The sequence below is a fragment of the Zosterops lateralis genome (genome assembly GCF_965231275.1).
Source record: "Zosterops lateralis genome assembly, chromosome: 23".
In the NCBI taxonomy this organism is placed as follows: domain Eukaryota; kingdom Metazoa; phylum Chordata; class Aves; order Passeriformes; family Zosteropidae; genus Zosterops; species Zosterops lateralis.
Genome location: NC_139783.1, coordinates 157,045 through 181,957, shown reverse-complemented (window position 1 = coordinate 181,957; position 24,913 = coordinate 157,045). Strand labels below are relative to the sequence as shown.

At 47.2% G+C, this 24,913-nt stretch overlaps 2 protein-coding genes and 1 long non-coding RNA gene across 12 annotated transcripts; all 3 read right to left on the bottom strand.

The window, feature by feature from the left end:
* Positions 1 to 345: 345 nt before the first annotated feature.
* NOP53 (NOP53 ribosome biogenesis factor) lies at positions 346 to 10,281 on the bottom strand. Of its 7 annotated transcripts, XM_083877263.1 has the most exons (15): positions 9,899 to 10,281; positions 9,148 to 9,212; positions 8,978 to 9,059; positions 7,823 to 8,049; positions 7,253 to 7,323; positions 6,533 to 6,628; positions 5,586 to 5,684; positions 4,662 to 4,782; positions 4,587 to 4,625; positions 4,453 to 4,556; positions 4,008 to 4,183; positions 2,756 to 2,822; positions 1,607 to 1,683; positions 853 to 909; positions 346 to 763 (listed from the first exon to the last, which is right to left on the bottom strand). In XM_083877263.1, exons 1-15 carry the CDS (start codon positions 10,219 to 10,221, stop codon positions 757 to 759), a joined length of 1,611 nt encoding a protein of 536 aa, XP_083733389.1. In that variant the 5' UTR covers positions 10,222 to 10,281; the 3' UTR covers positions 346 to 756. The 7 variants fall into 7 exon arrangements, with proteins under 7 accessions (XP_083733389.1, XP_083733391.1, XP_083733393.1 ...); XM_083877265.1 differs by lacking the exon at positions 4,587 to 4,625 and having other exon boundaries at positions 350 to 763; positions 4,692 to 4,782; positions 9,899 to 10,280; XM_083877267.1 differs by lacking the exon at positions 4,587 to 4,625 and having other exon boundaries at positions 543 to 763; positions 4,716 to 4,782; positions 9,899 to 10,279.
* An 871-nt stretch (positions 10,282 to 11,152) lies between these two features.
* On the bottom strand, positions 11,153 to 19,513 carry EHD2 (EH domain containing 2). 4 transcript variants are annotated; one of them, XR_014591656.1, is made up of 7 exons: positions 18,639 to 18,762; positions 16,722 to 16,819; positions 14,655 to 15,067; positions 13,517 to 13,681; positions 12,131 to 12,657; positions 11,698 to 11,813; positions 11,153 to 11,237 (listed from the first exon to the last, which is right to left on the bottom strand). XR_014591656.1 is itself a non-coding variant. In XM_083877254.1 (5 exons), exons 1-5 carry the CDS (start codon positions 19,500 to 19,502, stop codon positions 12,127 to 12,129), a joined length of 1,602 nt encoding a protein of 533 aa, XP_083733380.1. In that variant the 5' UTR covers positions 19,503 to 19,513; the 3' UTR covers positions 12,123 to 12,126. The 4 variants fall into 4 exon arrangements, 2 of the variants coding, with proteins under 2 accessions (XP_083733380.1, XP_083733379.1); XR_014591657.1 differs by lacking the exon at positions 11,153 to 11,237 and adding an exon at positions 11,409 to 11,473; XM_083877254.1 differs by lacking the exons at positions 11,153 to 11,237; positions 11,698 to 11,813; positions 18,639 to 18,762 and adding an exon at positions 19,108 to 19,513 and having other exon boundaries at positions 12,123 to 12,657.
* A 748-nt stretch (positions 19,514 to 20,261) lies between these two features.
* LOC310918395 lies at positions 20,262 to 24,795 on the bottom strand. The gene is made up of 2 exons (XR_014591658.1): positions 21,951 to 24,795; positions 20,262 to 20,541 (listed from the first exon to the last, which is right to left on the bottom strand). It is a non-coding gene; the product is annotated as an uncharacterized lncRNA (long non-coding RNA).
* Positions 24,796 to 24,913: the final 118 nt, after the last annotated feature.

The window sequence follows — 24,913 nt, the reverse complement described above, 5'->3', positions numbered from 1 at the left end:
AAAACACCCAAAATGGGCCCGAAAACACCCAAAATGGACCCGAAAACACCCAAAATGGACCCGAAAACACCCAAAATGGACCCGAAAAACATCAAATGGACCCCAAAAACGCCCAAAATGGACCCAAAAACATCAAATGGACCCAAAACCACCCAAAATGGACCCGAAAACACCCAAAATGGACCCAAAAAACATCAAATGGACCCAAAAACACCCAAAACGGGCGCGAAAAACAACAAATGGACCCAAAAAACGCCCAAAATGGACCCAAAAACGCCCAAATGGATCCAAAAAACAACAAATGGACCCCAAAAAGGACCCAAAAACGCCCAAAATGGGCCCAAAACCACCCAAATAAAGCCCAGAATGGGGCTGGAATTGGGGCAGGACACGGTCCAACATCGGCCTGTGTGTGAATTTTTATTTGGGGTTTGGAGTTATTGGGATGGGAATTTGTGTTTATTTGGGGTTTGTTTATTTAAAAGGAGAATTTGGGTTTATTTGGAAAAATTTTAAGTTTATTAAATACTCCTAAAATGGGTTTAAATCCTCCTAAAATGGGTTTAAATCCCCAAAAATGGGTTTAAATCCCCCCAAAAATGGGTTTAAATCCTCCTAAAATCAGTTTAGACCTCCCAAAAATTAATTTAAACTCTCCCAAAAATGGGTTTAAATCTCCCAAAGTCCTTTTATTCCCCCCCTAAATAAATATTTTTATTTTTATTTTTAATTTTATTTTTATTTTGGGGGTCCCGGTCACACCCTGGAACAGAAAAGGGGGGAGGGGGGTCAGGGGGGTCCCAAAATTTGGGATTTTCCCCCCCAGGACCCCCAAATCCCCCCCAAACTCACGAGATGCTGCGGAAATTCCTTTTCTCCACAAATTTCACCCGGAAACGGCGCCGGAACCTGCGGGGGGGGAAAAATTGGGGTGAAAATGGGGGAAAAATAACAAAAATTGGGGGAAAAAATGGTGGAAATTGGGGAAAAGGAACAGAAAATGAGGGGAAAAACCAAAATATGGGGGAAAAAAACCAAAATATGGGGGAAAAAAATAAAATATGGAGGAAAAAATAACAAAAAATGAGGGGAAATAATAAAATATGGGGGAAAAATAACAAAACATGGGGGAAAAAACGGCCAGAATTGGGAAAAAGTGACAAAAAAATGGGGAAAAATAACAAAAAATGGGGAAAAATAAAAATTGAGGAAAAAATAACAAAAAAATTGTGAAAAAATAAAAAAAATTGGGAAAAAAATTAACAAAAATTGGGGAAAAAAAACAAAAATTGGGGAAAAAAATAACAAAAATTGGGAAAAAATAACAAAAATTGGGGAAAAAAAAACAAAAATTGGGGAAAAAAATAATGGGAGTTGGGAAGAAAAAGGGAATGGGGGAAAAAAAATAACAAAAACTGGGGGGAAAATGATGGGAATTTTCCCCCCTAAAATTTGGAATTTTTCCATTAAATTTTTTGAGATTTTTTTTCCCAAAATTCTGGGATTTTTTCCTGTAAATTTCAGGATTTTTTCCCCTGAATTCTGGGACTTTTTCCCCCTGAATTTTGTGATTTTTTTCCCCCGAATTTGGGTGTCAGTGACTCACTTTGCCCGTTCCCGGGGCTCGATGATGTTCCTCCTCTGGAAACTCTTGAAACGATCCCGGAGCAGGTTCCCCTCGGGCTGGGGAGGGACACAAAACAACACGGGGGTGAGGGGAATAATCAAACAGATTTGGGGGTTTTTTAGGGATTTTTTTTTCTTATTTTGTCAGGATTTTTTTTTTTTAATTTTTTTTTTTTTTTAATTTTTTTTAATTTTTTTTTTTATTTTTTAGGATTTTTAAGGAATTTTTTAGGGTTTTTTTTAGGATTATTTTTATTATTTTTTAGGGGTTTTTTTTTAATTTTTAAAAACTTATTATTTAGAAATATTTTTTAGGTTTTTAGGATTTTTTAGAATTTTTTTCAGATTTTTAATAGGAGTTTTTAGGATTTTTTTTTTTTTAATTTTTTTTTTATTTTTTGGAATTTTTTCTTTGGATTTTTTTTCAGTATTTTTTAGTACTTTTTTAGCATTTTTTAGGAATTTTTTTGAATTTATTTGGATTTTTTAAACTTTTTTTATTATTATTATTATTTTAAAAGGAATTTTTTAGGATTTTTTTTATTTATTTATTTTTAGGATTTTTTTAGGACTTTTTAGGATTTTTTTTAGGATTTTTTTAGGATTTTTTAGACTTTTTTTTTTTTAGGTTTTTTTTGGATTTTTTTAAAATTTTATTAGGACTTTTTAGGAATACTTATTTATTTATTCATTTATTTATTTATAATTTAGATTTTTTAAAGATTTTTTTTTAGAATTTTTTAGGATTTTTCTAGTATTTATTTTGAAATTTTTTAGGATTATTTTAGGACTTTATTTGGGGTCTCCCAGCCCCCTCAGCCCCTCCAGGATTTTCATCCACGTGACAAAAACCCCGAAAACCCCAAAATCCTTCACATTCCCCGAGCTGGGAATTCTCACAGCGCAAGGATGGGTCTCATCACCGAGGGCTGGGAGCCCCAAAAATACTCAAAATTTGGGGTTTTCACCCCAAAAAATCCCCCCAAATTTGGAGTTTTTACCCCAAAAAAATCCCCCCAAAATTCCCAAAAAATCCTCCCAAAATTTAAAAAAAATCCTCCAAAATTCCCTAAAAAAATCTCCCCAAAATTCCCCAAAACTCCCCCCAAATGTGTATTTTTTCACGCACCCTGAGGCTCCTGAGGGACTCGGGCAGTTCCTCGCTCAGCTGCACCTCAGGCCCGGGGTCCTCGTACCTGCAACGGCCCCAAAATTGGAGTTTTTTTCCCCATTTTTCCCCCATTATTTCCTCACCTGACCCTCCCCAGCCCTTTGGGGTCCCATTCCCCTTCTCCCCACCCCAAATCCCCATTTCTTCATCCCAAAACTCCTTTTTTTTCCCCATTTCCCATCCCAAATCCTTTTTTTCCCCCATTTCTCCCCAGCTATTTGGGTCCCCATTTTCCCCATCCCCAAACCCCCATTTTCCCCCTGGTTTTCCCACCCCAAACCCTCTGTTTTTCCCTTTCCTGCCACCCCAAATCCCCATTTTTTCTCCATTTCCTCCCATTTTTCATCTGTTTTCACCCATTTTCCCAGCCCCAAACCCCCATTTTTTTCCCTTTTTCCCCATTTTTCTCCCATTTCCCACCCCAAACCCTGGTTTATCCCCATTTATCTCCCCACCTGGCCCTCCCCAGCCCTTTGGGTCCCCCATTTCCCACCCCAAACCCTTTTTTTCCCCCATTTCTCCCCACCTGGCCCTCCCCAGCCCTTTGGGCCCCCATTTCCCACCCCAAACCCTGGTTTCTCCCCACCTGGCCCTCTCCAGCCATTTTGGCCCCCATTTCCCCATCCCAAATCCTTTTTTTCCCCCATTTCTCCCCACCTGAGCCTCCCCAGCCCTTTGGGCTCCTGTTTTTCCCTGTTTTTCCCCCATTATCCCCCACCTGACCCTCCCCTGCCTTTTGGGCTCCCATGTTTTCCCCCATTTCCCCCCTATTTATCCCCATTTCCCCACTCCAAACCCCCATTTTCCCTCCATTTCCCACCCCAAACCCTGGTTTATCCCCACCTGGCCCTCCCCAGCCATTTGGGCCCCCATCTCTCCCTGTTTTCCCCCATTAATCCCGTTTTATCCCCACCTGGCCCTCCCCAGCCGCTTCGGCCCCCCATTTCTCATCCCAAATCCCCATTTCCCCATCCCAAATCCTTTTTTTTCCCCATTTCTCCCCACCTGGCCCTCCCCAGCTGTTTGGGTCCCCATTTTCCCTCCATTTCCCATCCCAAACCCCCTGTTTATCCCCACCTGACCCTCCCCAGCCATTTTGGCCTCCCGTTTCTCACCCCAAACCCCAACTTCTCCCCACCTGGCCCTCCCCAGCCATTTTGGTCCCCATCTCTCCCCGTTTTACCCCATTTTTCCCCTGTTTTCTCCCCACCTGGCCCTGCCCAGCCGTTTTGGTTCCCATCTCTCCCGCTCCCGTCGCTGTTCCCGTTCCCGCCGGCGCCGCTGCAGCCGCAGCTCCCGGAGCCGCAGGGCCCGGCACAGGGAGCGCAGCTGGAACAGGCTCTGCTGCCTCAGGGTGGCCAGGCGGGCTCGGGCACGGGCTGCAGCCTGGAATAAATCAAATTATCCTATTAATCCTATTGCTTTTATCATTGATTCTATCAGTGATCCCATCACTGATCCCATAACAGGGCCCGGCACAGGGAACAGACCCTGCAGCCCTGTTTCCCCCCACAAAATCCCATTTCTTCCCCTCCAAAAATCCCATTTTTCTCCCCAAAAATCCCATTTTTCTCCCCAAAATCCCCATTTTCCCCCCAAATCCCCATTTTCCCCCCAAATCCCCATTTTCCCCCAAAATCCCCATTTTCTCTCACCTTCTCCCTGCTCTCTTTCTCCCTCCGTCGCTGTTTCTCCGTTTTCCGGCCGGGCTGGGCCCGTTTCAGCACGGGGGGGTCCTGCCCTTCCTCACCTGGGACACCTGCATCATCATCATCATCATCATCATCACCTTTATCACCTTCATCATCCTCACCTTCATCATCCTCACCTTTATCACCTTCATCATCCTCACCTTTACCTGCACCTTCATCATCCTCACCTTCATCATCCTCACCTTTATCATCCTCACCTTTATCACCTTTATCACCTTCCTCCTCCTCCTCCTCCTCCAGCAGCCCCTGCAGCTGCTCCCGCAGCGCCGACTCCTGGGGGGGAAAAAAATCCCAAATTTTGGGGGTCAAATCCTGAATTTTGGGGCTCAAATCCTGAATTTTGGGGCTCAAATCCTAAATTTGGGGCTTAAATTCTGAATTTTGGGGCTCAAATCATGGATTTTGGGGTTTAAATCCCAAATTTTGGGGCCCAGATCCCAAATTCTGGGGCTCAAATCCCAAATTCCAGAACTTTAATCACAAATTCTGGGCTCAGATCCTGAATTTTGGGGATCAAATTATGAATTTTGTGTCCCTGACCCTGAATTTTGTGTCCCAGACCCCAAATTTTGTGTCTCCAACCCCAAATTTTGTGTCCCAGACCCCAAATTTGGGTCCCAGAGTTTGAGTTTTGTGTCCCAGACCCCAAATTTGGCTCCCAAATGCCTAATTTTGTGTCCCTGACCCCCAATTTTGGCTCCCAGACCCTGAATTTGGGTCCCAGATCCTGAATTTTGTGTCCCAGACTCCAAATTTCATGTCCCAGACCCGAATTTTGGATCCCAGATCCCAAATTTAGTGTCCCTGACCCCAAAATTGTGTCCCATATCCCCAATTTTGTGTCCCTGACCCCCAAATTTGGGTCCCAGAGTTTGAGTTTTGTGTCCCAGACCCCAAATTTGGCTCCCAGATCCCCAATTTTGTGTCCCAGACCCCAAATTTCGTGTCCCAGACCCCAGATTTCGTGTCCCAGACCCCAAATTTTGTGTCCCAGACCCCAAATTTTGTGTCCCAGACCCCAAATTTTGTGTCCCAGACCCCGAATTTCGTGTCCCAGACCCCCAATTTGCCCCCACCTGTGAGCAGAGCTCCCCGGTGACCTTCAGCCTCCGCTCCACCTTCTGCTCCTCCCTCGTCCTCCTCAGCTCCACCTGCAGCGCCTTCTGCAGCAGGGCCTGAAACGGGGCGGGGGTCACCCAAAATATCCCAAAAACGGCCAAAAAACATCCCAAAACAGCAAAAAACACCCCAAAACACCCCCAAAACACCCCAGAACCCCATCCTGGGACCCCAAAATCACCCCAAAACACTCCAAACCACCCCTGGGACCTACAAAAACACCCCAAAACCCGCCTGGGTTCCCAAAACCCCCCCAAAAATCCACCCTGATACCCCAAAATACCCCCAAAACTGCCCCAGGACCCCAAAACCACCCAAAAACCTCCCTGGGACCCCCCTAAAACCTTCCCAGGACTTCCAAAAACACCAAGATCCCTTAAAATCCCACTGGGACCCCCCAAAAATCCCCTCATGATCCCCCAAACTCCCCTGGACCCCTCCCAAAATCCCTCAACCCCCCTCAGGACCCCACAAAAACCCCCCTGGGACTCCCTAAAATCACCTCAGGACCCTCCTAAACACCCCTCAGACCCCCTAACCCCCCCCAAACTCCATCAGGACCCCCCAAAATCCCCTGGGACCCCCCAAACTCTCCTCAGGACCACCCTGAGATCCCCCAATCTCCCCCCTCACCTGGTGCTCGTCAAAGGGGGGGTTTTAAGAGCCCCCCCAAACCCCTCAGAACCCCCCTAAAACCTCCCCAAACTCCCTCATGACCCCCCTGAGACCCCCCAAAACCCCCTCAGGACCCCCAAAAACCCTTCAGGACCCCCCAGGACCCCTCCTCACCTGGTGCTCCTCGAAGGGGGGGTTGTAGGAGCCCCCCAAAGCCCTTCAGAACCCCCCAAAACCCCCCTCAGGACCCTCTAAAAGCCCCCCAAAGCCCCCCAGGACCCCTCCTCACCTGGTGCTCCTCGAAGGGGGGGTTGTAGGAGCCCCCCTGCCCGATCACCTCCACGGGGGGAAGGGGCGAGGGCTTGGCCTGCAGCCGGGGGGGGCGCTGGGGGGGGGGAGACCCCAAAATCAGAGCCCAAAACTCGGGGGGGGTCCCAGAAATCAGACCCCAAAACTCAGGGGGACCCCGAGGGGGATTTGGGGGCGTCCCAGGGGGATTTTGGGGGGGTCTCGAGGGTCCCAGGGGAGTCCCAGGGGGTTTTGGGGGTCCCAGGAGATTTTGGGGGGGTCCCAGGGGGGTCTCAGGGGGATTTAGGGGAATCCCAGGGGGGTCTCAGGGGGTTTTGGGGGGTCCCAGGGGGGTCTATGGGGAATTTGAGGATCTCAGGAGGTCCCAGGGGGGTCTCAGGGGGTCCTAGAGGGTTTTGGGGGGTCCCAGGGGGGTCTCAGGGGGTTTTGGGGGGTCCCAGGGGGGTTTGAGCGTCCCAGGGGAGTCTCAAGAAGATTTCTGGGGGTCCCAGGGGGAATTTTTGGAGTGTTTTGGGGGTCCCAGGTGTATTTTTTGGTATTTTTGGGGCGATTTTTGGGTGTTTTAGGGGTGTTTTGGGGTATTTTGGGGTGAATTTTGGGGTGTTTTGGGGTATTTTCGGGTTCTCAGGTGAATTTTGGGGGTTCCCAGATGGATTTTGGGGTGTTTTGGGGTATTTTGGGGTGTTCTGGGGTCTCTCACCTGCACTGGAGCTCTCTTGGTCTGCTGCAGGTACCAGGGGTCCTGCCCGGCCAGGGGGGCGTCCAGGGGGTCTGGGGGGGGGGGCAAAATTACCCCCAAATCCCCCCAAAATTACCCCAAAATCCCCCCAAAATTACCCCCAAAATTACCTGAGACTCCCCTCCCCAAAAAATCCCCTCCAAAGGAGCCCCCAGCCCCAAATCCCTCCAAAATTACCCCAAAAAATCATCCAAAATTTTTCACATTCCCCAAAAATTGCCCCAAAATCCCAAAAAAAATCCCCCCAAAATGCCCAAAAAATCCCCTGAATTTTTTTTCAGCCTCCAAAAATCGCCCCAAAATCCCAAATAATTCAAATTCCCCCCCAAAAAATCCCCTGAAATTTTCCCAAGCCTCCCAAAATCTCAAATAATTCAAATTTCCCCCCCAAAACTCCCCCAAAATCCCCCGAAATTTTTTCAGCCTCCCAAAATCGCCCCAAAATCCCAAATAATTCAAATTTCTCCCCCAAAAATCGCCCCAAAATCCCAAATAATTCAAATTTTCCCCCCAATTCCCCCCCAGACTCACTGTTGTCCCCCCAGATGTCGTAGAAGCCCCTCTGGGGGTTGGACCGTCCCACCTCGGGGGGTTTTTGGGTTGAATTTTGGGATTTTTGGGGGTTTTTGGGGTCCAGCCCCAGGCGGGCCCGGAGCCGCCGCTCCCCCCGGGGGAAAATCCCTTTTTGGGCTTTTTTGGCCCAAAATTCTTGACGTCGTTTTTCTTTCCGCCCGTTTGGGGTTTGGTGGGAGGTGATGCTGCAAAAAAATGGGGGAAAAAAATTAAAAATGAGGTTTAAAAAAATATAGGGAGGAGTTTGGGGGTTTTATGAGGGATTTGCCTCAAAAAAACCCCAAAATTTTGCCCTAAAATTGAATTTTTAGAGGAAAGAAAACCTCAAAAATTGAATTTTTAGAGGAAATAAAACCACAAAATTGAATTTTAGAGAAAAAAAAATCCTCGAAATCGAATTTTCAGAGAAAAAAAAATAAAAATAAAAAATTAATTTTTAGAGAAAACTGCAAAATTGAGTTTTAGAGAAAAAAAAATCAGATTTTTAGAGTAAAAAAAAAAATAGAATTTTTAGAGAAAAGAAAATCCCAGATTCCCCCAATAATCAAATTTTTAGAGAGAACAGAGACCCAAAAGCTCCAAAATCAATTTTTGAGGGAGAAGAAAACCCCAAAATCCCTTTTAAAGTCAAATTTAGATTGAAAAAAGCCCCCAAAACCCAAAAAATCCTCCCCAAAAATCAATTTATGAAGAGGAGACCCTGAAAATCAATTTTTGAGGGAGAAAAAAAGCCCCAAAAAGCCCCAAAATCAATTTTTGAGGAGGAGAACCCCAAAAATCAATTTTTGAAGGGGAAAAGAGCCTCAAAATCTGTTATAAATTCAATTTTAGAGTGAAAAGAGCCCCAAAAGCCCCAAAAATCAATTTTTGAGGGGGAAAAAAGCCCCAAAATCCCTTATAAATTCAATTTTAGATTGAAAAGAGCCCCAAAAATCAATTTTTGAGAAGGAAGACAGCCTGAAAATCAATTTTTGAAAGAAAAAAAAGCCCTAAAAATCCCTTTAAATTCGATTTTTGACTGATAAGAGCCCCAAAACCTCCCAAAAAAAATCCCAAAATAATATTTTAAATAGGAAAAGACCCCCAAACCCCCCCAAAGGCCCCCAGTCTCACTCCTTGGGCGGGGGCACCCTGGACAGGGGCTGCAGCACCAGCTCCACGTGCAGAGGCTTCTCAGGGCGTTTCCTGGGGGCTCCTGGGGGGGATCGGGAGGGTCAGAACGGCCCCAAAATCCCCCCCAAAAATGGGGAAATTTGGGGAGAAAAAATTTAAATTTTCCTCACTTTTATTGGCCTTTCCGGTGTCCACGAAGAAAAGTCCCTCGTTGGGCTGCTCTGAGATCAGACCCCTGCGATTTTACACAAAAAAAAATTGAGATTTTTGCACCCAAAATTAAAGATTTAACCTCCCAAATTTAGAGATTTTACTCCCTAAATTGGAGATTTTACCCCCAAAATTCAGATATTCACACCAAAAATTGGAGATTTTACATCCTCCAAATTTAGAGATTTTTTTACCCCCAAATATTATAGATCTTACACCCAAAATTAAAGATTTTACCCCCAAAATTCAGATTTTTGCACCCCAAAATCAGAGATTTTACCCCCAAAATTAGAGATGATTTTAGACTCAAAATTAGGTATTTTACCCCCTTAAAATTAGACATTTTACACCCCCAAAATTAGAGATTTAAACCCCCAAAATAAGAGATTTCACTTCCCAAAATTAGAGATTTTATCCTCCCAAAATTAGAGATTTTACATCCAAAATTAGAGATTTCCCTAAATTTTGTAATCTCCCAAATCTCCCCTCATCTTTAGAACACCCAAAATCCCCCCAGGACCCCCCAAATCCCCTTTAGAACCCCCAAATCCCCTCAGGAGCCCCCAAATCCCCTCAGATCCCCCCAAAATCCCCTCAGATCCCCCAAATCCCCTCAGGACCCCCCAAACCTCCTCAGGACCCCCCAAACCCCCTCAGATCCCCCCAAACCCCCTCAGATCCCCCCAAAATCCCCTCAGGGCCCCTCCTGACCCCGCCGCCCGCTCCTGCAGCCCAACGTCCTCCAGGAAATCGCCGATTTCCCGGCCCAGCTGCGCCTCGGGGCCGCTCCAGCGTTTCCAGCCCTTTTTGCGGTTCCGCGGCCCCCGGGAGCGGCGCCGGGAAGCGGCGGAGGGGCCCGGACGGGCCGCGGGGTTGAAGGCGAGGAACGATTCGGCCGCCGCCATTTCGTGAGGGAGAAGCGTGAGGGGGAAGCCGGAAGTGGCCTGAGGCGGCTTCCGGTTCCCGCGGCGGGAAAAAGGGCGGGAAGGAGACGCCGCCATCTTAGAGAGGGAAGGGCAGCGCCGCGCCGCCATTTTAGGAAGGTCGGAAAGCGGAGACGCGCCCTAAAAGCGGCTTTAAAAACACGTTTGGAGGAGCCAAAACCTCCCCAAATTGCCGCGAGCCTTCCCAGATGTGACTCAGCCCCCGCTCAGGACGTTCCCGAGTGCGGCGCGGAGGAACGGCCTCGCCGCCAACTTGTGAAGGTAAAACAAAACGGGCGCCATTTTTGGGAGGAGCGGGAACTTTTCCCGCCATGTTGGGAAGGGCGGGAAACGGCGTTGCCGCCATCTTTGGGAGGGCGGGAAATTGAATCGCCGCCATCTGTGGGAGGGCGGGAAACGCTGCGCCGCCATTTTGGGAGGGCGGGAAACGCTGCGCCGCCATTTTGAGAAGGGTGTGGTGAGGACCGGGCGCCATCTTGGGGAGGTCGGCTCAGAGGGGGCCCCAATGAGCCCCAAATTCCCCAAAACCCGCCCCAAATTCCCCAAAATTGGCCCCAAAACCCCCTAAAATGACCCCCAAATCCTACAAAAATGTGCCCCAAAACCACCCCTAAACGAGCCCCAAAATATCCCCAAAAATGTGTCTCAAAACCCCCAAATTGTGCCCCAAAAAGAGCCCAATTCCCCCCAAAATGAGCCCAAATCCTTCAAATTTACCCCAAATTTACCCCAAACCCCCAAATTTACCCAAAATTTACCCCAAATTCCCCCTTTTCCCTCCCACACCATAAATCCAGGACAATTCATTCACTCGCTCTGTCTTTATTGAGGCTTCCCTGATTTTTGGGGAGATTTTGGGGATTTTTGGGGTTTATTCTGGATTTTTGGTGTCACTCAGCAGCCCCTTTTTGCCTCTTGGGGAATGTCTGTAAATCCCTGATTTTGGTGTTTTTCTGGGTGGATTTTCGGGTTTATTCTGGATTTTGGGGGTTCAAGATGGGATTTGGGGGATTTTGGGGTTTTTCTGGGCGGATTTTGGGCTGGATTTTGGGGTTTATTCTGGATTTTTTTGGGATTTTTGGGGTCACTCAGCAGAGCCCTTGTGCCTCCTCTTGGAAAGTTTATTTTGGGCATTTTCTGAGCAGTTTCTGGACGGATTTTTGGCTGGATTTTTGGGGTTTATTCTGAATTTTAGGATCACTCAGCCGATCCCTTGTGCCTCCTCTTGGAGGGATTTTTCTGGGCAGTTTCTGGGTGGATTTTTGAGGTTTATTATGGGATTTTTGGCTGGATTTTTTTGATTTTTTCTGGATTTTTTGGTCACTCAGCAGAGCCCTTGTGCCTCCTCTTGGAAAGTTTATTCTGGGCAGTTCCTGGGCAGTTTCTGGGCAGATTTTTGAGGTTTATTATGGGATTTATTCTGGATTTTTGGGATTTATTCTGGATTTTCAGTGTCACTCAGCCGACCCCGTGTGCCTCCTCTTGGAGGGGTTTTATTGGGCGGATTTTTAACTGGATTTTTGGGATTTTAGGGGATTTTTGGATCACTCAGCTGAGCCCTTGTGCCTCCTCTTGGAGGGGATTTTCTGGGTGGATTTTTGAGGTTTATTATGGGATTTTTGGCTGGATTTTTGAGGTTTACAATGGAATTTTTTTGGATTTTTGGTGTCACTCAGTCACCCCTTGTGCCTCCTCTTGGGGGGCATTTTCTGGGCAGTTTCTGAATGGATTTTTAACTGGATTTTGGGGTTTATTCTGAATTTTTTGTGATTATTAGTGTCACTCAGTGGACCCCTTGTGCCTCCTCTTGGAAAGTTTATTCTGGGCAGTTCCTGGGCAGTTTCTGGGCGGTTTCTGGACGGATTTTTAACTGGATTTTTGGGATTTTTGGGAACATTATAAGGTCACTCAGAAGACCCCTTGTGCCTCCTCTTGGATGGGTTTTATTGGGCGGATTTTTAACTGGATTTTGGGATTTATTCTGGATTTTTTTGGTCACTCAGCGGACCCCTTGTGCCTCCTCTTGGAGGGGGGCACCAGCCTGGGCGGCAGGTCCAGGGGCAGCCCCCTCCCCTCCAGCTTGGCCCCGATGAGGTGCCCGGCCAGGGCGAACTCCTCGTGGTCCAACATGCCGTCCCTGTCCACGTCGCTGAGCTGCCAGATCCTCCCCAGGACGGAGCTGGGCAGGTTGCTGGCCACCATCCAGCCCTTGGCCCTCCTCCCGCTCAGCTTCCCCCCGTCGGGGGCCAAACCGTAAAAAATCTCGTCGTATTTGGCCTTGTCCTTCATCACCACCCACTCGCCGTCTTCATCTTCATCGGCGTCTTCGTCTTCGTCATCCTCGGCCCCGAAGGGCCCCAGGGCCCCGTCCAGGGCCCCCCCCCGCACCTGGGGGTCCTCGGGGGTCCCCCCGGCCAGGAGGGGGGTCAGGGCCGGCAGGTCTCGGGTCAGGAGCTGCTCCAGACCCGACAGGAGGCGGCGTTTGGGGCCCGGCAGGCGGGACAGGTCACGGGACAGCAGCTGCTCCTGGGGACAGGGGGACATTGTTGGGGACATTGGGGACATATTTGGGATATTGGGGACATTGGGGACAGTGGGACATTGGGGATATTGAGGACATTGGGGACATTGGGGACATTGGGGACATATTTGGGATATTGGGGACATTGGGGACAGTGGGGACAGTGGGGACATTGGGGACACATTGGGGACAGGAGGGACATTGGGGACATTGGGGACATTGGGGTATTGGGGACATTGGGGACAGCAGGGACATTGGGGACAGTGGGGACAGTGGGGACATTGGGGACACATTGGGGACATTGGGGACAGCAGGGACATTGGGGACATTGGGGACACATTGGGGACATTGGGGTATTGGGGACATTGGGGACAGTGGGGACATTGGGGACATTGGGGACAGCAGGGACACTGGGGACAGTGGGGACACTGGGGACAGTGGGGACATTGGGGACAGCAGGGACATTGGGGACACTGGGGACAGTGGGGACATTGGGGAGAGTGGGGACATTGGGGACATCGGGGACATTGGGGTCCATAGATGGGATCCAGGCATGTCCCCAGGAGGGATCTGGTGCTCGCTCTGGACCCCAAACCCTCCAAAACTCCCCAGAAATCCCCCCCAAACTCCCTCAAAATCCCCCCAAAATGCCCCAAAAATCCACAAAAAATCCCCCAAACCCCCCCAGATCCCCCCAGATCCCCGGGATCTGCTCTCACCTGCAGCTTTGCACAGTCAGGCATGTCTCCAGGAGGGATCTGGTGCTCACTCTGGACCCCAAACCCCCCTAAATCCTCCCCAAAATCCCCCAAAATCCCAGTGGATCCCCCCAGATCCCAATGGATCCCCGGGATCCGCTCTCACCTGCAGCTTTGCACAGTCGGGCATGTCTCCAGGAGGGATCTGGTGCTCGCTCTGCACCCGGGCCAGCAGCCCCGGCAGCCTCTGCACGAGGCGTTTGCGGCGCCCGCGACCCCCGAGGGGCCCCTGCAGCTCCTGGTGCAGCCGGGACACGATCAGGGCGTGCACCTGGGGGGGAAACAGGGGTCTGGGGTCCGTCCTGGGGGGTTTGGGGTCCATGCTGGGGGTCAGGGAGGGGTCTGGGGTCCGTCCTGGGGGGTCTGGGGTCCGTCCTGGGGGGTTTGGGGTCCGTCCTGGGGGGTTTGGGGTCCATTCAGGGGGAAAAGAGGGGTCTGGGGTCTGTCCTGGGGGGTTTGGGGTCCATGCTGGGGGGTCTGGGGTCCACTCAGGGGCCAGGGGGGGTCTGAGCCCCCTCCCCAGGTCATCCTGGATCAGTGAAAATCCCCAAGAGATCCTGGGGATGGCCTTGATCCCCCCAAAAAACCCTTTAAACCTCCCAAAACCCCCTCAAACACCCCCAAACCTCCTCAGATCCCCCCCAAACCATCCCAGATCCCCAAAAATTCCCTTTAAACCCTCCCAGATCCCATCAGATCCCCATCCTGACCATCCTGGCCCTCTTGACCTGCCCTTGATCCCTAAAAAAACCCCTTTAAACTCCACAAAACCCCTTTAAGCCCCCTTCAAATACCCTCAAGCCCCCCCAGATCCCCCTCAAACCATCTCAGATCCCCCAAATCCCCTCCAGCCCCTCACCCTGACCATCCTGGCCCTCTTGACCATGTCGCTGAGCTTGCGGCGGGCGGCACTGATCCCCCTGAGACCCCCTTTAAACCTCTTTACACCTCCTTTAAACCACTTTAAACCCCCTTTAAACCCCCTCAAACCCCCTCAAACCCCTCCAAACCCACCTAGATCCTCTCAAATCCCCCTGAAACCATCTCAGATCCCCCCGGATCCCCTCCAGCCCCTCACCCTGACCATCCTGGCCCTCTTGACCGTGTCGTTGAGCTTGCGGCGGGCGGCATTGACCCCCAAAAACCCCTTTAAATCCCCTCAAATCCCCCTCAAACCCACCCAAACCGTGTCAGATCCTCTCAGATCTGCTCAGATCCCCCTGGATCATGTCAGAGCCCCTCACCCTGACCATCCTGGCCCTCTTGACCATGTCGTTGAGCTTGCGGCGCGCGGCGTGGCGCGGCAGCTCGCGGATCTCGCGGAACAGGTCCTGCTCCTCCAGCTGGAAGAGGCGCCGGTTCTCGGGGTCCAGCAGGGGCCGGGCCCAGAAGGAGCCCAGGAAGACCCTCAGCACCTCGGGGGTGCCCACGGCCTTGCCCAGGGCCCACATCAGCGCCCCGTAGACCCTCATCAGCTGCTGGGCGCCCACCGAGTCCGCCTTGTTGAGGACCACGCGCAGCTTGTCCTCGTGGCCCCGCAGGGCGCCCAGCGCCGCCGAGAACTCCTCCGAGATCTCGGGTTTGTGCGCGTCGAACAGGAGGATGACCAGGTCCACCCGCTCGGCGAACCAGCGCAGCACGGCGGGGAAGTCGTAGCCTGGGGAAAATGTGGGATTTGATAAAAAAATCCTAGTGAAAATCCTAAATCCCATGGAAAAAATCCCAAATCACCAGGTCCGTGTGCTCAGCGAACCAGCGGAGCACGGCTGGGAAGTCATAACCTGGGGAAAATGTGGGATTTTATACTGAAATCCTGATAAAAATCCTAAATTCTGGCCCAAAATCAGCCCCAAACCAGGTCCACCCTCTCAGTGAACCAGCAGAGCACGGCTGGGAAATCATAGCCTGGAAAAAAATTGGGGTTTTATGTCAAAATCCTGATAAAAATCCTAAATTCTGACCCAAATCCCAAATCCACACTCTCAGGGAATCAGCTCAGGACAGCTGGGAAATTGTAACCTGGAAAAATATATGGGATTTTATACTGAAATCCCAGTGAAAATCCTAAATTCAACCCCAATTCTGAAATAGGAACCAGCGCAGGACGGCAGGGAAGTCGCAGCCTGGGGGAGAAATCGCAAAATCCCAATAAAAATCCTAAATTCTGACCCAAACCCCAAATCCACCCACTCAGAGAACCAGCCAGGAAATCCTGACCTGGGGGGAAATGTGGGATTGGATCCCAAAATCCCAATAAAAATCCTAAATCCTGCCCTAATCCCAAATTCCAATTCCTTTTCCCCCCCCCATTTTTTCACCCCAATTCTCAAATTTCCATTTTTTCCCATTTTTCCCCCCATTTTTTCACCTCAATTCCCAATTTTCCTTTTTTTCCTATTTTTTCACCCCATGTTTTCACCCAATTCCCAAATTTCCTTTTTATTCCATTTTTTTTCCCCCCATTTTTTCCCCTCCCCCACCTCTCCCCGCCCCTCCCCCACCCCTCCCGCGCCCGTTTTTGGGGTGGGGGAGGAAAAAGGGGGGGTGGGGGAGGGGCCCCGCCCGGAAATTTGGCGAATTTCCCGGGAAAAAACTTGGAAAAATTCCCGGGAATTCCGCCCAGGCCACGCCCACTTTCCCCAGGCCACGCCCATTTCCCCAGGCCACGCCCACCCCGCCCTTTGGCGCCCAAATTCTTGGGCGGGGTCCCCAAAATTGTCCTAAAAGCCAAAAAAAAATCGCCCTCCCAAATTCCGAGGCCTCTTTGGCCCCAAAAATTCAGATTTTTTTTCCCCCTTTATCCCCAAAAATTCGGGATTTTTTTTCTCCCCTTTATCCCAAAAATTTAGATTTTTTTCCCTCCCTTGGGCCTCGAAAATTTGGATTTTCTCCCCCCCTTTAACTCCAAAAATTCAGATTTTTTTCCCCCTCCATTTCGCCCCAAAAAATTCAGATTTTCCCCCCATTTAGCTAAAAAAAATCAGATTTTTTTTCTCCCCTTTAATGCAAAAAATTCAGATTTTTTTCCCCCATTTATCCCCAAAAATTCAGATTTTTTTCCCCTTTACCCCCCAAAAATTCAGATTTTTTTCCCCCATTTAGCCCCCAAAAATTCAGATTTTTTTCCCCCATTTATCCCCAAAAATTCAGATTTTTTTCCCCTTTACCCCCCAAAAATTCAGATTTTTTTCCCCCATTTCGCCCCAAAAAATTCAGATTTTTTTTCCCCCATTTAGCCCCAAACTTTGAGAATTTTTTCCTCCTTTTACCCCCCAAAATTCATTTTTCCCCCCAATTTGAGCCCCCCTTACCCCGGCAGACCCTCTGCTTGGCCCCCGCCAGGATCCCGGGGGTGTCGATCAGGCTGATGCTCTCCAGGACCTGATTGTTCAGGGTGGCGCAGTAAAACCTCGAAAATAAAACAAAATCCCAACATTCTCCCCACCAAAAAAACTCGAAAAGAAAATAAAATTATAATAATAATTTAAAAATTATAATAATAAATAAATAATAAAAATATAATAATAATATAAATATAATAATAATAATAAAATGGTGTTTAAAAATTTGCCCCCCAAAAAATAAAAAAAGTACCAAAATCTCACCCCCAAAAAATCAGAAAACCCATAAAATAATAATAATAATAATAATAATAATAGTAATAATAATAATGTAAAAAAATCTACCCAAAAAAACCCCAAAAAATCCACCAAAAAAAACCTCAAAAGGAAACAATTAGTAATAATAATAATAATAATAGTAATAGTAATAATAGTGTTAAAAAATCCACCCCAAAAAAACCCTCAAAAATAAAATGAAACAAAATAATAATAATAATAATAATAATAATAGTAATAATAGTAATAATAATAATGTAAAAAAAATCTACCCAAAAAATCCACCAAAAAAAACCTCAAAAGGAAAACAAATAATAATAATAATAATAGTATTTAAAAATCCACCCAAAAAAATCCCCCCCCAAAAAACCCTCAAAAATAAAATGAAACAAAATAATAATAATAATAATAATAAAAATAATAATAATAATAATAAACCTGACCTCATGTGGATCCAACTCACCAAACCACAATTCCTGACATCGATCCCGACTCACAAATCCCTGATCCTGGAGTGGATCCCAACTCACCAATCCTTGATTTCAGGGTGGATCCCAAACCCCAATCCCCAATTTCTGGGGCAGATCCCGACTCACAAATTCCAATTTCTGACACAGATCCCAAATCCCCAATCCTTGATTTCAGGGTGGATCCCAAATCCCAAACCCCAATTTTTGGGGGAGATCCCGACTCACAAATCCCAATTCCTGACATCGATCCCAACACACCAGTCCCTGATTTCAGGGTGGATCCCAAATCTCCAGACCCCAGATTCTGACACAGATCCCGACTCACCAATCCTTGATTTCAGGGTGGATCCCAAACCCCAATCCTCAATTTTTCGGGCAGATCCCGACTCACAAACCCCAATTCCTGACACGGATCCCAAACCACCAATCCCCAATTCCGGGGTGGATTCCGACTCACCAATCCCTGATCCTGGTGTGGATCCAACTCACCAAACCCCAATTCTTGGTGTAGATCCCAAGTCACCAATCCCTGATCCGGGAGTGGATCCCAACTCACCAATCCCTGATTTCAGGGTGGATCCCAAATCCCAATCCCCAATTTCTGGGCCAGATCCCGACTCACAAATCCCAATTCCTGGGGCAGATTCTGATCCCAAAATGGAACCCAAAACCCAAAACCCAAACCCCAAATCCTGACAGAGATCCCGACTCACAAATCCCTGATCCTGGGGTGGATCCAACTCACCAATCCCCAATTCTTGGTGTGGATCCCAAATCCCCAATCCCTGATTTCAGGGTGGATCCAAATTCCCCAAACCCCAATTCCTGACACGGATCCCAAATCACCAATCCCCAATTCCGGGGTGGATTCCGACTCACAAATCCCTGATCCTGATGTGGATCCAACTCAACAAATCTCAATTCTTGGTGTAGATCCCAACTCACCAAACCCCAGTTCCTGACATCAATCCCAAATCACCAATCCTTGATTTCAGGGCGGATCCCAAACCCCAATCCCCAATTTCTGGGGCAGATCCCGACTCACCAAACCCCAATTCCTGACACAGATCCCAAACCACCAAACCCCAAATCCTGGTCCAGATCCCAACTCACCCAACCCCAAGGTGGATCCCAGACCCACCTGTTGAGGAATCCGTTCCCGAAGGCGTCCAGGTGCCGGAAGGGTTTTTTGGGATCCACCACCAGGGCGTTCCCGGGGATCAGGCCCGGGCTGTCCCCGTGCATCACGGCCACGAAGGAGTCGGTGGTGGGCTCGGGCCCCAAACCCCAAACCCCAAACCCCAATTCCTGACACAGATCCCAACTCACCAATCCTTGATTTCAGGGTGGATTCCAAATCCCCAGACCCCAATTCTTGGTGCAGATCCCAAATCACCAATCCCTGATCTCAGGATGGATCCCAAACCCCCAATCCCCAAATCCTGGGCCGGATCCCGACTCACAAATCTCTGATCCTGGTGTGGATCCAACTCACCAAATCCCAATTTCTGGGACAGATCCCGACTCACAAATTCCAATTCCTGACACAGATCCCAAACCACCCGACCCCAAGGTGGATCCCAAATCCCAATTATAGATCCCAAACTCACCTGTTGAGGAATCCGTTCCCGAAGGCGTCCAGGTGCCGGAAGGGTTTTTTGGGATCCACCACCAGGGCGTTCCCCGGGATCAGGCCCGGGCTGTCCCCGTGCATCACGGCCACGAAGGAATCCGTGGTGGGCTCGGGCCCCACGCGCGCCCCCGGCACCTCCTGCTCCAGCAGGTACTGGATGAAGGAGGTTTTCCCGCTGGAGTATTGGCCCATCACCAGCACCATGGGCTTGGCCTCGAAATCCGCCTCCAGCAGCGCCGGGGAGTGGAAGGAGCCGAAGCCGTAAAACTCCTCCACGGGGAGAAGTTTGGATTTGTAAAGGGATTTCAGGGTTTCCGTCACCGGGGGGACCAGAGGGGCCGCGGGGCGCTGGCGGCGCAGCCAGCTGAACATGGCTGTGGGGGTTCAGGGGTTAAATGGGGGGTTTAAATGGGGTTTGGGGGTTTAAAAGGGGTTTGGGGATTTTTTGGGGATTTTTTTTGGGGTTTTTAAAAGGGTTTTTTGGGATTTTTTAGGATTTTTTTTTGGGTTTTTTGGGATTTTTTTGGGATTTTTTTGGGGATTTTTTAGGAATTTTTTTGGGATTTTTGAGGGCTTTTAAAAGGGGTTTTTGGTGGGTTTTTTTTTTTTGGGTTATTTGGGGGGTTTTTAAAGGTTTTTTTTGGGACTTTTTGGGGGTTTTAAAAAGGGTTTTTTTAAAGGGTTTTTTTAAAGGGTTTTTTTGGAGTTTTTCAAAGGACTTTTTTGGGGTTTTTAAAAGGGGTTTTTGGGGTTTTTAAAAGGGTTTTTTTTGGGGATTTTTTTTGGGTTTTTAAAAGGGGGTTTTGGAATTTTTTAAAAGGATTTTTAGGGGTTTTTAAAAAGGGGTTTTGGGGTTTTAAAGGGGATTTTTAATAAGAGGTTTATAGATTGGGGGGGGGCTATATATATATATGTATATATATTTTAGGGGGTTTTAAAGTGGATTTTGGGTATTTTTAAAAGCGGTTTTAAAGTGGATTTTTGGGGTTTTTAAAGGGGATTTTTTTGGGATTTTTAATTAGAGGTTTATGGGGATTTTGGGGGGATATATATATATATTTATATATATTTATATATTAGGGAATTTTAAAGTGAAAATCCAAGTGAAAAATAACTTTTTTTTTGGGGGGGGGGGGGGGGAAAGGGGGGTTGTCCCGAAAAAATTAAAATTTTTAGGGATTTTTTTTTTCCTGGGAAAACGAGGGAGAAAAATAAAAAAAATTCAGGGTTTGTTTTTTTGCTCTGCTGGCGAAAAAAAAAAAAAAAAAAAAGGTTTTTAGGGAGCTTTTCCCTTAAAAGGAGGGAAAAAACGAGGCCTGAGGAATTTTTTCCATAAATCGGAGCCAAAAATGAAGTTTCGGGGATTTGTTGCTGCAACTGAAGGAAAATGAAGTTTCTGGGAGGTTTTTTCCTGTCAAAAGAAGCAGAAAAAGGAAATTTTAGGGGTTTTCCCATGAAGTGAAAGGGAAAAAAAGGAATTTTTGGGTTTTTTCCTGTAAAAACTGGAGAAAAACAAAGTTTGGGGCTTTTTTCCATCAAATCTGGCTGAGAAATGAAGTTTTTTTGGGTTTTTTTTTTTAATATAAAATGGGAGTTTTGGGGATTCCCTGCAGGAAAAGGGAATTTCGGGATTTTTTTTGTTGTTTTTTTTTAATGGGAGGAAAAAAAAAGCCCGAAAAGGAATCCCGAAGTTCCCGGCGCCGCCTCTCCCACCCGAACAGGCGGAAACGTGAAACTCCCGGGATTTCCTCGCTCCCGAAAGCCGCAAAAAAACCGCAAAAAACCGCAAAAAATACCGCAAAAAATCCTGCAAAAATCCCATAAAAATCCCCAAAAATTTCCCCAAAAAAAATTCCAAAAAAATCCCCAAAAATCCCATAAAAATCCCCCAAAAAATCCAGAAAAAATCCCCCCCCCAAAATCCCCCCAAAAATCCCGCAAAAATCCCCCCAAAATCACCCCCAAAATCCCATTAAAAATCCCAAAAAAACCCCCCCAAAATTCCCAAAAAATCCCCCCCAAAAAATCCCCCAAAAATCCCAAAAAAATCCTCAAAAAATCCCCCCAAAAAATCCCCCCAAAAATCCCCCCAAAAATCCCCAAAAAAATCCCCAAAAAATCCCCCCAAAAATCCCCCAAAAAATCCCCCCAAAAATCCCAAAAAAATCCTCAAAAAATCCCCCCAAAAAATCTCCCAAAAATCCCCCCAAAAAATCCCCAAAAAAATCCCCAAAAAATCCCCCCAAAAATCCCCCAAAAAATCCCCCCAAAAATCCCCCAAAAAATCCCCCCAAAAATCCCAAAAAAATCCCCAAAAAATCCCCCCAAAAAATCCCAAAAAATCCCCCCAAAAATCCCATAAGAATCCCCAAAAAATCTCCCAAAAATCCCCCCAAAAATCCCCAAAAAAATCCCCCCAAAAAAATCTCCAAAAAAAATCCCCAAAAAATCCCCCAAAAAATCCCCCCAAAATCCCCCCAAAACCCCCCCCCCAAATCCCACCAAAAATCCCAAAAAAATCCAGAAAAAATCCCAAAAAAATCCCATAAAAATTCCCCAAAAAATCCCAAAAAATTCCCAGAAAATTCCCTTTTCCCTTCCCCTTTTCCCCGCCCCGCCCAGGGGGGTTTCTCCTCTTCCCGCTGGGAAAATTCCAATTTTTCCGCCCCAAATCCCGTTTTCCACCCAAAAATCCCATTTCCCCTCCCAAAAAAAATCCCTTTTCCCCCCAAAAAAATCCCATTTCCCCCCAAAAAATCTCATTTTTCACCCCAAAACCCCCTAAAAATTCCTTTTTTCCCCCCCAGGATTTTCCCCGACCTTTTCCCGGCGCTCCCGGGTTGTTTTATTTCCCTTTTTTCCTTTTTTCGGGGTTTTTGGCCCCGACCCCGCGGGCGCGGCCGCCGCTCGGAGCGAAAAAATCCTCCCGGGGGGGGAAAAACAGCCCCGAATTTGCATAAAATTATCATAAATCTGCATCGAACCGGCCCCGCGCCCATAAAAAGAGCAGAGGGAGGTTTTAATAAATTAATAAATTGGGTTTGACGGGGCGGGGAGTGGATTGAAGGAATAAATTAATAATTTAATAATTTAATAATTGAATGGTGGGACGGGGGGGCCTCGAGGGGGGAGCGAGGGACGAGCCCGAAAATTCCCCAAAAAAATTCCCAGAGGGGCCCAAAAATGTCAAAAATTCCAGGGGAAAAATCCCCCCCCAGCCCCTCCCAATTCCAGGAATTTTTTTGGGATTTTTTTTTGGAAATTTTTTGGGGAATTTTTGGGATTTTTTTGGGAATTTTTTGGGGAATTTTTGGGAACTTTTTTGGGAATTTTTTTGGGGAATTTTTGGGCATTTTTTTGGGAATTTTTGGGCATTTTTTTGAATTTTTGGGAATTTTTTGGGAATTGTTTTGGGAATTTTTGTGAAAAATTTTGGGAATTTTTGGGGCATTTTTGGGGGAATTTTTGGGGCATTTTTGGGGGAATTTTTGGGGCATTTTTTTGGAATTTTTTGGAATTTTTTTGGGCATTTTTGGGAATTATTTGGGAATTTTTTGGAATTTTTTTTTTTAATTTTTGGGAATTTTTGGGGAATTTTTGTGAATTTTTTTGGGAATTTTTGTGATTTTTTTGGGAATTTTTATGGGGATTTTTTGGGAATTTTTTTGGGAATTTTTGGGAATTTTTATGGGGATTTTTTGGGAATTTCAGCCCAGAGAGTTTTTTTTTTTTGGGATTTGGGGTCTCGGGGTTCCCGGAATGGGGTCCTGGATTGGGGGTTGGATTCTGAATCCCAAAATCCCAAAAAAGTCCCCAAAATCCCAAAAATCTCACCCCCCCCCCCAAAAAAAAAAAAAAAAAAAAAAAAAAAAAAAAAAAAAAAATCCAAAACTCCAAAAATCCCAAAACCCCCAAAAATCAAAAATAATCCACCCCAAAACCTCAAAAAATCCCCAAAAATCCCAAATTCCAAATCCCAAAACCCCCCAAAACCCCCAAAATAAATAATAATAAAAAAATCCACCCCCAAAACCCCCAAAATCCCAAATTTCCTCCCCCCCCCACCTCCCATTTTATTTTTATTTTTTATTTGGGAATTTCCTCCCCCTCCCCAAAATTTCCCCCTTTAATGAAACAAAAACCGACTCTGGTTCGTTAATTAATTAAAAGCGATTTTTTGTATGGATTTTTTTTTTTTTTTAATTTACACCAGAAATAGTAAATGTCCAGAATTCCTTTTTTTTTTTTTTTTTTTTTCTTCTTCTTTTTTTTTTCTTTAAAAAAACCCCTCGGTATAGACAATAAATTACAGTACAAAATTCCAGCCGGGAATTTCCCCCCAGCCCGGGAAAAGGGATTTGTTTCTTTCGGGAATTTTTCTCTCCGAAAATTTTTTGGGATCCCAAACCCAAAAAAAAAAAAATAAAAAACCCCAAAAAATTCCGGGAATGGAGGGAGGGAAAGGGTTAAAAAAAAAAATAAATCCCAAAAAAACCCAGAAAAAAATAGGGGGAAAATCCAAAAAAATTGGGGGGAAAAAAAAAAAGGGGATTTTTGGGCCTAAAAAAGGCAATTTTGAGGCTAAAAATGGCGATTTTGGGGATTTAAAATGAGATTTTTGGGGGCTAAAATTGGGGGTTTTTCTCCTTTTGGGAATTTTCCGTGATGGGGTTTGAGGGGGAAGGTTTGGAAAAATGTCCAGAGTTAAAAAACAGAGAAATTTGGGATAAATTTGGGATTAATTTGGGATAAATTTGGGATTTTGCCCCTTTTGGGTGGGAAATCCCCCCCCCAAAAAAAAGAAAAAAAAAAAAAATCAGATTTTGGGAGAAAAACCAAAAGGGAAGAAAAACAATTCCAGGAGTTTTGGGGGAATTTGGGATCTTTTCCCTTCCCCATTTCCCCCATTCCCGAAATTCCCGGGTTTTTCCCTCCAGCCCGGGAGGCTCCGACGGCGGCGCCGCAAATCCCGAATTTTCCCGAATTTTTCCCAAATTTTTCCCGTTCCTCTCCCAGACCCGGGACGGCTCCGACCCCCTGGGAACTCCCCAAATTTCCCCAAATTTTTCCCGAATTTTCCCTGAATTTTTCCTGTTCTTCTCCCCAATCCTGGGATGGATCCTGGTCTCTATCCCAGTTATCCCAGTGCTCCCCCAGTCCCGGAACGGCTCCGTTCCCATTCCCAGTCTCATTCCCAGTCCCATTCCTGGTCTCCTGTTCCCATCATCCCAGTCCCAGCCCCATTCCCAGTCCCATTCCAGGTCCTGGTCCCATTCCCAGTATCCCAGGCGCTCTCTCCCAGTCCCAGGCCCAGTTTCATTCCCATTCCCGGTCTTGATCCTGGTTCTGTTCCTGGTGCTCTCCCAATCCCATGACGGCTCCGCTCCCATTCCCAGTGCTGGGATGGCTCCAGTCCCATTCCCATTCCCAATCCCATTCCTATTCCCAATCCCATTCCCTGTCCTGTTTCTGGTCTCATTCCCAGTCCCATTCCCAATATCCTGGCACTCTCCCAGTCCCATTCCTGGTCCCATTCCCATTCTCAGTCCCATTCCCAATCCCAGTCCCAGTCCCATTCCTAGTCTTGTTCCCAGTCTCATTCCCAATCCCATTCCCAGTTTCCTGGCATTCTCCCAGTCCCATTCCTCTTCCCAGTCCCATTCCCAGTCCCGTTTCTGGTCTCATTCCCAGTCCCAGTCCCATTCTCAGTCTCAGTCCCATTTCCAATCCCATTCCCGGTATCCCGGCGCTCTCCCAGTCCCATTCCCAGTCCCATTCCCATT